The sequence below is a fragment of the Saccoglossus kowalevskii genome, chromosome 17 (genome assembly GCF_978046115.1).
Source record: "Saccoglossus kowalevskii chromosome 17, keSacKowa6.1, whole genome shotgun sequence".
NCBI classification, from domain to species: domain Eukaryota; kingdom Metazoa; phylum Hemichordata; class Enteropneusta; family Harrimaniidae; genus Saccoglossus; species Saccoglossus kowalevskii.
Window position 1 is genome coordinate 13159831 of NC_140657.1, and position 15860 is coordinate 13175690.

At 35.3% G+C, this 15860-nt stretch overlaps 2 protein-coding genes and 1 long non-coding RNA gene across 3 annotated transcripts; 2 read left to right on the top strand and 1 right to left on the bottom strand.

The window, feature by feature from the left end:
• Window positions 1–1375: 1375 nt before the first annotated feature.
• On the bottom strand, window positions 1376–2617 carry LOC146732653 (uncharacterized). Its single transcript, XR_014926772.1, has 3 exons — window positions 2140–2617; window positions 1796–1897; window positions 1376–1515 (listed from the first exon to the last, which is right to left on the bottom strand). It is a non-coding gene; the product is annotated as an uncharacterized LOC146732653 (long non-coding RNA).
• A 2768-nt stretch (window positions 2618–5385) lies between these two features.
• LOC102803522 (folylpolyglutamate synthase, mitochondrial-like) lies at window positions 5386–9095 on the top strand. Its single transcript, XM_085491875.1, has 6 exons — window positions 5386–5406; window positions 5737–5874; window positions 7112–7230; window positions 7398–7590; window positions 8764–8928; window positions 9072–9095. Exons 1-6 carry the CDS (start codon window positions 5386–5388, stop codon window positions 9093–9095), a joined length of 660 nt encoding a protein of 219 aa, XP_085348001.1.
• Window positions 9096–10657: 1562 nt separating this feature from the next.
• LOC146732654 (folylpolyglutamate synthase, mitochondrial-like) lies at window positions 10658–15592 on the top strand. Its single transcript, XM_085491877.1, has 5 exons — window positions 10658–10727; window positions 10811–10909; window positions 11248–11398; window positions 12894–13039; window positions 14023–15592. Exons 1-5 carry the CDS (start codon window positions 10658–10660, stop codon window positions 14406–14408), a joined length of 852 nt encoding a protein of 283 aa, XP_085348003.1. The 3' UTR covers window positions 14409–15592.
• The last annotated feature ends 268 nt before the right edge of the window (window positions 15593–15860 follow it).

Here is a 15860-nt window from a genome sequence, read left to right on the forward strand (position 1 = left end):
GTAACAATGGACTACTGAAGAATTGGAGACCTGTAAGCTTACTATGCGCGGATTACAAGATCTTGACCAAAGCGCTTTCTCTAAGATTAAAATCCGTCCTTGGCAGTATAGTTCATATCGATCAAAGCTACTCTATCCCAGGAAGACAAATTTATGACAACATACACTTGATACGTGATGTCATCACGTACGCAAACAGTAAAAACATAACACTAGGAATTGTCTCTCTCGACCAAGAGAAAGCTTTCGATAGAGTTCACCACGGATATTTATTAAAAACGCTACAGGCCTTTGGGTTCGGTAATCGGTTCTGTGACTATATTAAACTTGTCTATTCTAACACTGAAAGTCTGGTCCGCGTCAATAGCGCCCTCACCAGCCCTGTCCAGTTTAATAGGGGTATTCGTCAAGGATGTTCCCTATCAGGGCAACTGTACACGCTAGCTATCGAGCCCCTTTTGCACAAGATCCGAACCCAGAGTGGTATCCGTGGTGTTCAGGTTGATGACTCTCCTGATCGAGGGGTTAAACTTTCTGCTTATGCTGACGATGTCAGTTTCTTTGTCACCAAGAACTCTGATTTTATTAAACTCAGAGAATGGCTATCTTTTTACGAGAATGCCAGTAATTCTCGCATTAACTATACCAAGTCGCAAGGGCTATGGGTAGGTGCCTGGAAAAATAGACCTGATAAGCCACTAAATATAGGCTGGACCTCTGACGGCCTCAAAGTTCTCGGCGTTTTTGTTGGGAATAACACCGCTTTTACGGATCGTAATTGGTCTAATGTCATCGACGAGGTCGAGGCGAAAATAGGTCACTGGTCAAAATATGCACCTGCTCTGTCCTACAGAGGGCGTTCTCTGATTATTAACAATCTTGTTGTATCCAAACTCTTGCACAAACTAATTTGTCTCTCTCCTCCAGATCGAGTAATTAATGCGATTCAAAAAATGTTTGTTGACTTCTTTTGGTTGGGAAGACATTGGATTCCTGCCGAATTGGTGTATTTGCCTCCCAGTGACGGAGGACAGGGATTAGCACACTTGCCAACCCGTATAGCCTCATACCGCGTACAATATGTACAACGGTATTTTTATTTTAACTCAAGTCATCCGTGCTTCTTTTTCGCTGATTACTTTTTAAGACAATTTCAAAATCTGAATTATAATAAACAGTTGTTTATTATTGATATTCCGAAGTCTGATTTTAATGTTCCCAGTTTTTATTGTAGTTTGTTAAAAATTTGGTCTAGCACTACTTTTGTGCGTAAGGACGTACCATCTACTTACCACAGCGTTTGTCTGGAACCGTTATTTTATAATAAACTCATTTTACATCCTTTAAGACAGACACCTCTCAAACTTACTCATTTTATTGAATCCGGTGTGACTAGGATTGGCGATTTATTGACTGATGGAAAATGGCTGTCAGTTCAATCGTTACATCCACGCATTAGTATATACTCAGCACGCCTGCTAGGTATCGCTCTAGATATTGTTCACAATGCTATCCCTACGAGTATGAAAGATATTGTAAATAATGAAAACACCACAGATTCCACAAATATTACACATCCAAGATATTCGCTTGAATTATTGTATAAAGATGATGATAATAATATTTTGCTCAATTGTCCCTTGTACACACTAAAGAAAGGTAGCATTTACAACTTTCTGGTGTCGGTTAACAAACTCTCCAAGGACGCCACACAGGCAGGCACTGTGTGGTGTGACTTGCTATCGATTGATACTCAGAAACCGAATTTTAAGGATTGTTACCTCCATCCACTCACCAAAAAAGATGGCGACCTCCAGTGGCGTCTTCTTCATGGCGCTTACCCCACTGGAGGTTTCTTATTCAAGTCTGGGCTGAGGGAATCGGACACTTGTGTTTTCTGCAAAGAAAAAGATGACTTAATGCACGTATTCATAGAGTGCACCAGGCTGGGTCCGTTGTTTGTAACTTTTAATAAAGTTATTCACAATCTGTTAGACATTGGGTCCATCCCACTGTCCCATTACTTACTTGGACCACCTAGGAAGAAACCATTAGTGCTTCACAAATTGCTGGTGTTCATCATCACATCGGTAAAAGCTTCAATACACATTACCCGGATAAAGAAAATGAAGAACTTACCTGGTACTGATGTCACCCATTGCTTCAAAGCACGACTGAAATCAAGATTACGGGATGAATACAACTACCACAAGCTGACTGGTACTATGGCAGCCTTCATCCAACGGTGGTGCATCAATGACGCAGTAGCATCGGTCATCGGCGAAGACCTCGTCCATCCAGATTATATTATGTAAATAATAAATTGAACTATTTTTATAATAAAATGAACACTTTGATTTTATTCTCAAGATTATTTTACTGTTTCTGTTTGTACATATTCGACTATAATTTGTACTGTATCCGATATTGTTTTATACCTACCTGTACAATTACTTTATATTTCGTTGCATTATCATGTGTAATTAATTTTCATCGTTTTATATTCAAACATATTATATTGTGTACTTTTCTGTACTGTATCACTTGTATTCGCCTTTGATTTATACTTACCGCTATATGTCCAATTCTTGTATTTAAACAGTGATTGTTAACTGATTTTTTTTTATTACTCGAGAATAAAAGATTCAAATGTATGTATGTATGTATGTATGTATGTATGTATGTATGTATGTATGTATGTATGTATGTATGTATGTATGTATGTATGTATGTATGTATGTATGTATGTATGTATGTATGTGTGTGTGTATTTTGATTTTAAACTGATCCACAACCCATCACTGTATATATAATAATTGAACGCTTGGTCAGGATCTCCATTATTGCTGAGAATTGTGTCAATTGTTTTGACTAGTGTGTCTATTTATACTAACTATTTATGCTTGGTTAATGTGTGATGTTAGGCAGTATTTATGACGTAGATATATAACATCTATATATAACATATTTCTCAATTTATCAAATGTCTTCATTATGCATACAGTGGTTTGTTTGAACACAGTTATTTAAAATCACTGTCTTATTTATTGCAACGTTCTTGATGTTTGTCTTGCGGTGTTTCTGCATAAACCTCAACGATATGACATCTACTTCCATGGCAACACGCTGAAGGAGCAGAAAGCGCCATTTCTCAGATATTACAGCGTACGTCACGCGAGTGCTTGCAGCCGAGTAACTACACGGGATGCCTGTATTATTAGCGAGAGTTTGTCCGTAACTGGCGCCGTAGGTAGTTCTGTTTCTATGCGACAATAACAGTATTCGTCGAGAGATGGCAGAAAAGACTGTCTAGGGTTAGCCGATTTCATTAGAGGATCAACCATGGCGACTGCAAATAGTTTTGGACCCATATCGCACGGGTTCATCTCCAACAGTGCCCATATTTGATCAAGAGACGAACAATCGCAACCGGAAAGTCGTTTTGGAATGTTGTCACACGATGTACCAGATATTGTACATGTGTCACCAGCAGTCCAGAGAAGCATTCTTGATGGTAAATATATCAACCTCGCCACTTATCCCCGATGAGGCGTGCGATTCTCGTTCGATATTCGATTCATCGGGAAATGTACGTTTAAATAAAACATTAACTCTCAGCGAATTTCTAATAGCTTTCGGGCGTTATAAATCTATCATCTGCGAGGTTTTTCCCGATATAATGGTATACTATGGACATTATTGACTTGCCCAACAGTGTCCGGGAAAACTATTCTATGATTACCATGTTCGTTTTGCTAAGAAAGCAGCTTCTGATATAACACTTAGGAATATCAAGTTAGACTAGTCGCTCAGAGACAACGTGATGTTTCTGAGCATAACGTCTGGGCGTCAACCAGCTGCATGTTCCGTTAGTGTCAGTACGATGCATTCATTCCATTTTTGCTATCAGAAACAACCAAGCAATCAAAAGGTCGAGATACCCAGTTTTCTGCAAATAATATCAGAGGGAGACCCAGATTGTTTTATAATGGTAAAGAAAGGGGTGTGCCAGGATATCATGTTCCCTTTTTCATGTGTGCTGCATGGGAAGAAAATGGGTTCACAGTGACTACCAACTGCAACAAGTACACATATTAAGTTAACATTGACGCTTTGGAAAGACACTTGAGTGAACACCCAGATAAAACCTTTACACAAAACTGTGTAATGGCCTCAAAGAAGGCTTTTGTACAGGTATTAAAATTGTATCAACAAATTTGTATGGATGTCAAAACAATTTGCCAGCAAGACAAAATCCTGACATTGTTATTGATCTTCTCATGACAAAATTGCGTAAGGATTATATTATTGGCCCCTTTGATACAACATTTTTTGAGATATTTCGCATCAATCCTTTAGGTTTAGCAGTAGGGGAATATTCTGGAAAGAAAAACAGGCTTGGCACCCCATGACAAGCCTGGTGTTTCTAGCCTTAATGATATGATTGACAACAATTTTGATGTGCTTTCAATTCTATGCTGCGTCGCAGTCCTACATGTACCTCATAGTTGCCCTCGCTGCCTCTATCCTCATTGCATGACTGTCACACATGCAGCCCTCGCTACTTCACAGTTCAACACCATAGTTGCAGCCCTCGCTGCCTCTACCCTCATTGCATGACAGCCATACCTGCATCCCTCGTTACTTCAGTCTCAACACCATAGTTGCAGCCTCCACTGCCTCTAACCTCAATGCATGACAGTCATACCTGCAGCCCTCGCTGCTTCACAGTTCAACCCCATAGTTGCATCCTTCACTGCTTCTAGCCTCATTGCATTAGTCATACCTGCAGCCCTCGCTGCTCCAGTCTCAACCTAATGGGTGAAACCATATACAGCAAATGATGCAATAAATTATGTGTTTAAAATGGCATGAACGGTGTGTTTTAAAGGACGTGTGGATTATATTATGGTGAATGTATTTCAAATTGGCGTTTATATTTTAAAATGTTAAAGTGTGTGTTTATCATGGGACTTGTGTTTTGATTTGGCGTACTTCTACATAGACGCTAACAATAGTTAATGGCCTGTTGGGGTCGAGGTTCTAGTAAACGTCCAATGCCCGTTTCCTAGGAAATTACTCTTTCTTTGTTGAAAACAATACCCGTCTACTGGCTTTATTGTCACAACATTGGCCGTTTTCTAGAAAAAAAGTACTTTTTCATTGTTCCAAACATTATCTGTTTACTAGATTGTTTGTTCTCATCAATACCTATTCACTGGGAGAGGATTCTTTTTTTTCAGAAATAGGCTGTTATCATTTGATTGACGTTCAACGTTCCTTTCACAAATATAATTTTTTTTAATCTGTAATATTTGTGTTTGTCAGGATTAATACAATCACTTAAAGCACACTCTCGAGCTGTGTAACATTGTAAGTTAAGACATGTCGGAAGAAAATTATGAGGTGAGCTTTTCTTTAAATAAAATAATAAATAAAAAGTACTGAAACCCAACGGGGAACAAGACAACCCCTAGTTATGAACATCAATACAACTATCGCTTTATTCAGTTTTCCAATTATATACAAGATATTATACAGATATTTTTAGATTTATAATCCAGATTTATTATTGGCCCGTTCTAAACTATATTAGGAGAATATTTAGTGTTCTGCTAGTAACGTGAAAATGCCTGCTTTGTGTTGTATTTTCATATTTCTGGTAATGCCACGAAAAAGTAGTTGCAAACAGGCACATACTATATTCTTACATACTATTGTCACATTCGATTATAGGAAGCTCTGAGGTTGTTTCACCATGTCATCCCGTCAAGTTTAACAATATTCACTAACAAGTCACTCATTGATGGTGGATGGTACGAGAATGCGAGTCTGGCAGAGTTTAGAGAATATCTAAAACGAGCTGAAATCACTGTGAGTTCACAAATTCCATCAGAGAAAAATCGCGTCATTCCATACATATTACTGACCAGTGTCACGTGATCAACATCGCTACATCCTCTGTGTATACTATCTTCGCTAATATAGTATATCATACACCATTTCCTTCCAAGGATACATCATGGGAATGCCAAAATTCATAAAGTTTAGAACAGAATCAGCGAACTTATTTGTGTCTGGTCAAACCCTGATGGCAGTCATGTTTTTTTATTATTAGAGGACGCATACGCGCGTAATCATTCCATATTTGGAATTCGCATTTTCTTATATGGAACGCTGACATTTTTGGCGTTTCAATGACAGGTGTGTTGGTATCGTCGCTTGGGACTCAATTCCCACGCGTGCGCAGGTGACGGTCCTTCCGTTTTAAGCTTTGAGTACAGAGTCGGTCATAGATATACATTAGTTGATAATTCCCGCATTGCGTAATATGACATAACGCCATGAACTCATCATGACGTTTGTGGGTATGGAAGCTATAAACACGAAAGAATGAATGATGCGGTGTATCCCGCGGCCGTGTTTTCACCACCGCTAAAGCTTGTGTCCTATTTGTAATTTGTAATTGGTAATTCGGCGTTTTATTCTATTCATATGCAAATATTGGCAGACGTGCTCTCGTCGCAGTGTTAGCCACAGCATAAGCAACGAAAAAAGCATACAGACAAATGAAACAAACAAACAAATTCAGGAAATTTTTTCTGAGACTTCATAGGTTTGTATATTTCCGTGACTCGCCATCCATAGAGTGCGTGTTATTGTATATGGGGGGTATTTTTTTAACATTTTAACAGCACACCTATACTGCAGCTATAACAGTGGCACACAACTTTGATTTTCTCATTGTTTTTAGTTTGAACTGTACCGCACCGGTCTATAAAGACATTTGCATAATTTACCATGGAAATACCGAAACAATAACCTACTTTGTGCAGAAAAATGATGAGGAGGTTTCAGTATTTAAATATAACATTAAAAATATGAACATAGTATGCCGAGACAATTCGAGCCATGAAAACACAACTTTAAAAGAGACTATTTTTATTTTATTTGCGTTATTTTAATATGCTTAACATTGAATTTGCAAAGTTGTTTATATGAATACCTCTGTCGATATGCAATAATGAGTTTTTATAGTACACTACATTATAAAACAGTCGTGATTGTGATAATATCATGTGTTTCATATACATTTATTTAATTTTTTAAGCTTGACGATATAGATGGTTTGAATATCATTCATATAAGTGGTACAAAAGGCAAGGGATCTGTGTCTGCTTTTTGTGAAAGTATATTACGAGCACATGGACTGAAAACTGGGTTTTACAGGTGCGTAATATTTGGTAATAATGACGTTTTTTGTAAAAACTATTCTATTGTTAGCAATCAATCACTCGTCAGAATATATGACTGCAGTGAGTGTTTTCTTTTTTTGTATAAATACCATACATTTCACAATTGATTCAATAACATGTTGTAAATCTCTTCTATTACAGTTCACCACATCTGATAGAAGTTCGTGAAAGATTCCGGATCAATGGTGTACCACTGACGAAGGAGAAATTTAGTAAATATTTTTTTGAAGTATATAGAAAACTAGAATCTACAATGGGAGAATTTGACAGAGCTATGCCAGTTCACTTAAGATTCTTAACAATAATGGCATGGCATACGTTCATACAGGAAAACGTAAGGTTACAAGTTAGATACATTTGTATTTTGATTATTGTCATTGATTATAGAAGAGAAATTGAAATGGTTACTAGACTGTATGTCCAATATACTATGAGGTCGTGATATTATGAGGTTATTACGAAGATGCCTCAAAGTATGCACGACCGATGCGCAGCGGAGTTCGATGCGACGGCGTACTGTCTGGGTGCATAGTTTTTGAGGTATCCTCGTAATAACCTTATCATTGTACATGTTTTCGTTCCAAGGATACATCCCGGAAATGCCGAAATCAGCGAACGTCTTTGTCTGGGGTCCGGTCAAACCCTGGTGGCAGTCATGCTTGTTTTTATTATTAGAGGACGCTTACGCGCGTAATCATTCCATATTTAGAATTCGCATTTCCTTATATGGTAGGGTGAAAATACCCTGTAAGATACCGCAAAATTACGCCACGCTGTAACTTATAGCGTTACGGTGACATATGTATAATAATAATGCTTACGTGCTCGTTGGTCTGATAAAAATGTTCACAGTCTGCTTCATTTAATATTCTGAATTGACGTTTACAAAATAATTTTATAGGATTGAGTGAACTCCATTTTTTTCTGATGGCTAAAACAAAGATTGTGAAAAAAACAAACACAAAAAACGTAACAGTTTAAAATTTAGGGAGTATTGCTAAAATTTCAGAATTACCTGCCCAGTGTCTGGTACACAGTTTTGATATATTTTTCAAACACTGGAATATTGTGTTATTGCATTTAAGAAGGCACCTATGTCATTTTCATTACTAACATGTATTATTAGAAATAGTAACATGCAGTGAACGTATTATACAAAAGTATGTTCATTTGAATGAATGAGTACCGAGTAATACTCGTGACTAATTTGATCGATTCATACAGTAATTCATTCAACAAAAAGCGCTTGTGTTCTAGAAATGTTTATTTTGTTGTGAAAGTTAAATATGTTACTTGTGTTGACTTAAATATCTATCATGGTGTACTATCGTTTCACTTTATTGTGAGTTACAACATAATATCACGTTTCACATTCAGCAATTTTGTAATTTTATTGACATAACGGAAAAAAATCTATAAAAACAATTTAACTAAACATATATTACGGTCACATGATATTGACATAACATTGTATTGTACTGTATTGATATTTTGATTATCATTGTAGGTTGATGTTGTCATTTTGGAAGTGGGCATGGGAGGCACCTACGACTGTACTAACGTGGTGAGACGTCCAACTGTCACTGGAATTAACCTAGTGGACTTTGATCATACTAAAATATTGGGAAACACGCTAGATAAAATAGCTTGGCATAAAGCCGGTATATGTAAGGTAGGCAAACAATTTGTAAATTGTAGGAACATCAGGTGTCATGATCTTTGTGTAATGGTTTGATTCAAAAAAAGCAATTAATAAAAACAAATTTTGCACCATGTATGCATAATTTTCAATGTTCATTGTGTTAATATTACCAGGTTACAATATTTCATATTGTTTAATATATTCAATAACTTTTTATATATTTGATGTTTGATGAATGGATGACTTTAAACATTTTTAAATGTTCAACTATGTTATCCCTTAGCCGGGTCGACCAGCTTTTACAGTCCCACAGTCAAAAGAAGCCACCGATACTATAATTGCAAGAGCAAAAGAACTACACGTATGTATACATTTTATAAAACTGAATCATCAGTTTCTGTAATTAATGGTACATTCTGATATACTTAAGACAGTACGGAGAATTTTGAGAAATTATCAAAACAGTGGATAATTTACCAGAATCGCAAAGTTCCAATAATAGCAATGATTTGAGATACAAACGTCAGACATTGCACAGGCAATTTTCAAATTTCGTCCAAGTTGTATTGTATAGTATTATAACTAGTTTGAAATTAATTATCAGAAATAATGGATATTGTCTGACTATATTACTCCGATGCAACGTAGTCATTTCCGGACTGTGGCCAACAAAAACACATTCTCACCAAGTCATTGAAGCACGGAGTAATGGCACCAAATAGCCAATATATTGGCAACATTTGGAGAGAGTATACTTGATGACAGAACATTCCCAGTCAGAACAAGAACTGAATGTCTTTGTATTATTGAATAGTATTAGAATCAATGTGGTTACTACATCGTGGTTGCGATGAGAATTTCAAATTTGGTATTAACAGATTGTGTAAAACGAGCCGTGAGGAATGTCTACAGAATTAAGAATGTCTACAGTTCGAAAACGAAAAAAATTACACCAGGACACAATTAATAAATTAAAAAGTGGTAAATTTACATATCAATATCATATTCAGCAGGGGTGCCTCTGTATTGAATAGAAATGCCCCAATCTTTAACAGGTTAGTTGACATTTACATCATGTAGTTATTGCCAGATATCTCATAAAGTACGCAAAGAATGTTCTTAATTATAAAGAAGTGGTTTCGTGAAACATAAACCAAACAATTGGATTTTAGGAGAGATATGAATGATACAATAGAGTGGAGTTATCTGTGGTAGAGGTTTGTCTTTTTGAAATGTCCTAAAGCCTTTCATAATTCTGTCATGTTATTATCAAATAATAATTTGTGATTGTTCAAGTACTGATACTTATCGTCATCAAATAAAATATGTTAATGGATGTTTCATACTGACAGGCACCACTTCAAATCGTACCTGAGTTGCGTGACTACGATTGGCAAGAACAAGCTATAGAGCTAGGTATACAAGGAGAGCATCAACACAGAAATGCATCATTAGCAAAACAGTTATGCCGTACATGGATCGAAGAGCATGAAGCAAGTATGTGTTTTCGTTAACTTAGTGCTGATACAATTACATATTTAAAAAAAATAGTATATTCCAACTTCAATTAAAGAGAACAAATTATGTAGTTTCAAGTATTATGTCATGATATACAAAACTAACCACAGTTCTGTTAATTATAAGATGAATAATGCTATTAAGACGTTATTCAAACATATAATTGTTAATATTCCTGAGAATAAGTACAATTATTTATAGTCATTATTATTATAGTCCTATTAATTTAGATTTTACAAATATGCAGTATTTGTCAGTAGATTGTTATGCTAATGTAAGAACTGGCAACTTCATCAATATAATGCACAGAGGTCAGCATTATTTAAACTATAGGCATGATATTATATTCATGTCTTTCTTCTAAATCACATGTTATCTTCACTGTGTTTCCTAGATATCCTTGGTAGAAAAACAGATTTCGAAATAGTTCACACCGACATCGTGGATACCTTAACAGCCCCAGCATTCAAGTTACCAGACACCTTTAAAAATGGTAAGATTTGCAATATTTTAATATACAGTCGACTTAATCTCATAGATTACATTACATAACTAATCAACCCAATGGTGCAATTTTACTTTACCTGTTCCCCAATCCAAATATTTAGTCATGATGATCATGCTCATTATTTATTACCAGAGAAGACCTCTCTTCAGCAGTACAGCATTTCGTTCTGGGGGGAACCTTGTAACAACACTTCTAAAACAGTCTGAATGTACAAGGACCTAACATGTTAAAATATGTCGGCTTATTTCTCAATAATTCTCAATTCGTGAATGGATTCTTCAACATGATATTTATTAACTATTTATTTATCATTTATCATTCAGGACTACGAAACTGTTTCTGGCCAGCACGTTCACAGATCATAAAACGTGAAAATGTTACATACTATATGGATGGGGCACATACACAACTTAGTACCAGAAGCTGTATCAAATGGTTCGAACAAGCAACAGAACAAGAAAAACAATTGCTAGGGTATGTATTGAGAGACATTCAAATAGCTGTACATTCACTAACAGTATACAATTAACTCTCCATGGACATTAAACCGGAAACCTGACGACTTCCCCGGACAACTTCCACTCCATAAAGCACTGCACACTGATGACAAACACTGTGTTTATATCAGTAGGTTGTATAATTAAATTTATATCCCGAGATGAACATGCTATGCGATTCGTTAATGTTTATTTACGAGTACATTGGTTTCTTAAACATAATAATTAACAATATAGAAAATATACTAAATTTAATATCTAACTTTTTTTTTAAATTTAGAGCATAGTTAGCTCGTAGATTTGATATGATAACGCAGCAACAATCTTGGACTTGTTGATCACGGAGAATGGAAATACTTTTTTCTCTCTCAATCTGTTGTTAGTATAACCCCTAATTGCTAGATGAGAAACACCTAGTTGGCGAAAATTAGACAAGGCTGTCTGCTTCATTAATGAGCGGTTAATGACTATTGCCTGGCATTGATAGACTATATACAGTTTTTGAAAATAAAACACGCGTTATACGTCGAGCACTTCACTTTATCAATGAACACATTGACAATTTATTTATATGGACAAACTGAATCTTTAAATATGCAAATAAATCTATAAAAAATTGCACAGTTCATCATTGACATAATCTTCAGTATCAGCAACATTTTATCATACGAAAAAGTGTTTCGTTATTTACCTGTGCAAGTTTTACAACATCAATCATTGTTATATTGGGAGAGACAGCTTAACATCAACCAATTCATACTATCTAGCAAACGTAACGCCGATTGACATTACAATACATAACATTGATGGTAACTTTCTTAAAACGTATATTCTGTTATTTGCATGCGAACCTAGTAGCAATCATAATGAGAGCAGATCTTCTTAGTAGACAGTAGCGTTACTTCACTGTCATGAAGGTCAAATTGGCAAGTCATCTTTTTATTGCAATAAACAGGAGCTACAGTAGCTAACATCTTGACAGGCTGCAGTACCCCCTCGACAGATTAAATCTTAACTCATGGATCTGGGAACAACCAGCAGTAGCACTGTATAAAATCGAAACCTATAGTTAGGCTTGCCAACGCTCACGCCGGTAAACAGTGTAAAACGCGGAGACACTTAATAAATTTGGTGACCAGTTTAGTTTGATAGAAATATTAACCCCAGATAGAGTGCACGTCAAGACCAAATAAACGTGGTTCCAGCGTTTTATAATACGTGCTTTCTGTTAGTAATTGCTCTTTAAAATAATATTTATTAGATATGTCTACGTCATGACCTCGTTAACGTTATTAGCATATTGTGTACGCAGTGCACATGCTTCGGGCTTTTTTTCAATATTCCACAATGCATCATCACACTGTGATCAATTGCAATTTACGGTTTATGCAAGGTAACGTTCAGCACCGTCAATGAGGTTTGACATTTTCACTTAGCATTACAATAACTTGTTTACCTGTTTTTCTATATAGAAGCCGTTGTGTGAGAGTGTTGATGTACAATGTAACCAAAGGGCGTGATGCAAAAATGTTGATGGAGGACCTCGTTTGTTGTAATTTTTCAGCAGCTGCCTTCTGCCCAAATATCACTAATAGTGAGCCAGGACATATTACTGTTGGTAGGCAATTACTCTGTGAGGAACATTACAGTTTCACAATATCATCTCAAATTTTACCCATTTAAACCAGCATGACGATATTCTGTATAAAACTACAGAAAGAAGTAAAATCGCCTAAATAAGATTCCTGGTTTTGCCCCAGTCAATTAGTTGTCAGATCGTACACAATAATATGACTGAAAATGTCCTTGTGGATTGGAGATATTTCCCAGGGCGCTGTCCTAGATGAAATATTTCTCCGTAGCTTGCTATGTTTTTCTAGTCTTGAAGCAATACTCACCACTCGCCAAAACTTAAATTTAACTTCTGGTATATCCTTACACATTATGTAATGTTATACAAATAAAAGCACCAAGTTTCCAAAAAAAACTAATTTAAATTACAAAGTAATTAAAATATCTAAACAAAATATAGATAAATTTATATTTCGGACATGTAGATTCTTTTAACTTGAATAAATGCCAACAGTATTAATAATTCTGCACATCCATTTCTAAATTAGACGGCACGGTAGCCGTATACAATAACCACACTTAGCAAATTCAAGAGCGTCATTAAATGATTTCAATTGAAACAGCATCGGACCACATTATGCTTAGCCAATTATAATACCAGACATGACCACATTTATGTCGCCTGGTTGATGTAATTTTACATTTTAATTTACATTAAAATAACAGTGTATTCTGTTAATTAAAATCTGAATCGAAGTTCATTACAACTATTAATTTTACACAAAGTATATTTTGAATTCTGTTTTCCTATTATTGTTAAATGAAATTGTTACAATAAGCGTGGTATAATCTCTAATAATATTGTAGAAGCCATGCAAATAGATATTTGATTTTGCCTACTAAATCAAAAAAGATAACGATCTATATCTGCAAACTGCTCAGTGTTACATAAATTATTCACATAAGCTTGTATATTCAATGACTGTCGACACATGTTATGACGAAAATGGCGTGTCTATTTTATTCTAGATCGATCATTTATGGATGTTAATTCAAAAAAAGAAACTGAGTTGTGCAAGCGTAACAGAGACACGTGGCAAATAGTAGAAGAGAAAGCCAAAGTTACTTCGCGGTCACCAGTACCGTATACTGCGTCTTCGTCTTTGTTGCCATACAATTCAAAATACGCAAGTTTTGAATGTGTTAAGCACGCCCTACAGTGGTTATCATGTGGCAAAGATTCTCATATGCCAAACCCGAGATCAGAGGATCCAACACCACCGCAAAGTATCATGGAAGCAGACCATGTACAAGTTTTGGTCACCGGAAGTCTCTATTTAGTTGGTTGTGTTATAATGCTTCTTGATCCAGATATTATGACAAAGGGAAAACAGCATGATAATGTTAAGATTTGAACAGCATGCTCATGAGATTCACTAGCCACTGCTTATTTACTCTGAAGCAATTAAAGACGGCATTCAAATGTTGCTTTTTGTGTATTCAACAATCAATATTACAAGCTGTTTTATTTTAGTTAAGTTTATTTTGGTATTTGGTGGAAATAATATTATTTGCTCCGGCAAAATGTTGAAGTTTATTTATATTAGAAAAAACACAGTGGTCTCTTCATTGCAATAAGTCACATCATCTGTTGTCTAGAATGGTTAAGCAATATTAACCTGTAAGCTTTCAAGCATAATTATAAAGTGTAACTATTATCGTATATTTGAAGGGTGTTATATACAATAATGTTTTGGCCTTTTGTAGTATAGATGTATATAGTGGTACATGTATTACGTTCGACATAACAAATAACTAGTAAATTAATCTGGTACACTTCCATGTACACATAATGACATCGTGGCGACGCTATAATGCGAATATCTATAACAATTTTACCAATTAATGGGGACAATTGTTACTAGAAATTGGTTTCAAAAAACGTTTATAACTAGATGGGTGTGGTTTGCATATTACGTGACTTTATACTGACAACTTGAGTTGTCAACACATCAAACTGTTCAAATTTATAACCGTTTTTGTTAAAACATTTGGTTTAATGGTTTGAATGATCTTTACCGCTTCCATTCAGTTGATGTAAAATGATAACCCAAAGTAATTACACGCTGAGATAGTTATAGGATCAAATAAAACGCACATGTTGTTGCCTGGCGTACGCGGCATCTTTGAAGTTGTGTGCTGGTAATATTTTTTTTAACACACGAAGCATGATTTATTAGTTTTATTTTTTCACCTTCAATCTATCTAGCTTATTTTCTCTAGTCATGTCATCTCAATAATGATCTGTAGCAACGAATTCTTGTTGACATGAACATTAAATGTATTTATTCATTACATTAAACATTTCAATAATGGTTATCTTCATTAATCTTTAGTAATGTAATTTTTGATTGTAAATTCAAATTGAAAATGTAACTTCAGATTATCGATTCATCTTCATATTTTCAGTTGAATTGTTATGTATTAGACACATAGAGGAGCTCATTTAATTACACTCAAACTGTGGTGGTAATCACCTTATTAGATTAATTCAACATTGAAGCTCTGCCAATAAATTTATAACTATGAAAAAATCTAATGATTAGATATTTTAACGGCGTCATTGTTTTTAATCTGTGTATTGTCATGCACACATTTATATGGAAAAGCTCACGTGATATCATATTTTTAAGCTGGCTATATATATATATATATATATATATATATATATATATCTGACTTGCTGGTACTTGTGATCACTATATTTTATACGGTTGCTTTAGAGAAGAATCTAAATCGTATAATGATTTTTCTCTCTTGTTGTACAATTTATTGCTGCATGAAGTTCTCAATGATGATATTTTTTT

Excerpts from the sequence above, each read along its gene's own strand:
- LOC102803522 (XM_085491875.1), top strand. The coding sequence starts at position 5,386 with ATGTCGGAAGAAAATTATGAG. Across the intron at positions 7,231-7,397 it reads CTGAAAACTGGGTTTTACAG|TTCACCACATCTGATAGAAG; the intron begins GTGCGTAATATT and ends CTTCTATTACAG. Across the intron at positions 8,929-9,071 it reads ATAAAGCCGGTATATGTAAG|GTTACAATATTTCATATTGT; the intron begins GTAGGCAAACAA and ends TAATATTACCAG.
- LOC146732654 (XM_085491877.1), top strand. The coding sequence starts at position 10,658 with ATGCAGTATTTGTCAGTAGATTGTTATGCTAATGTAAGAACTGGCAAC. Across the intron at positions 10,728-10,810 it reads CATCAATATAATGCACAGAG|ATATCCTTGGTAGAAAAACA; the intron begins GTCAGCATTATT and ends TGTGTTTCCTAG. Across the intron at positions 11,399-12,893 it reads CAAGAAAAACAATTGCTAGG|AAGCCGTTGTGTGAGAGTGT; the intron begins GTATGTATTGAG and ends TTTTCTATATAG.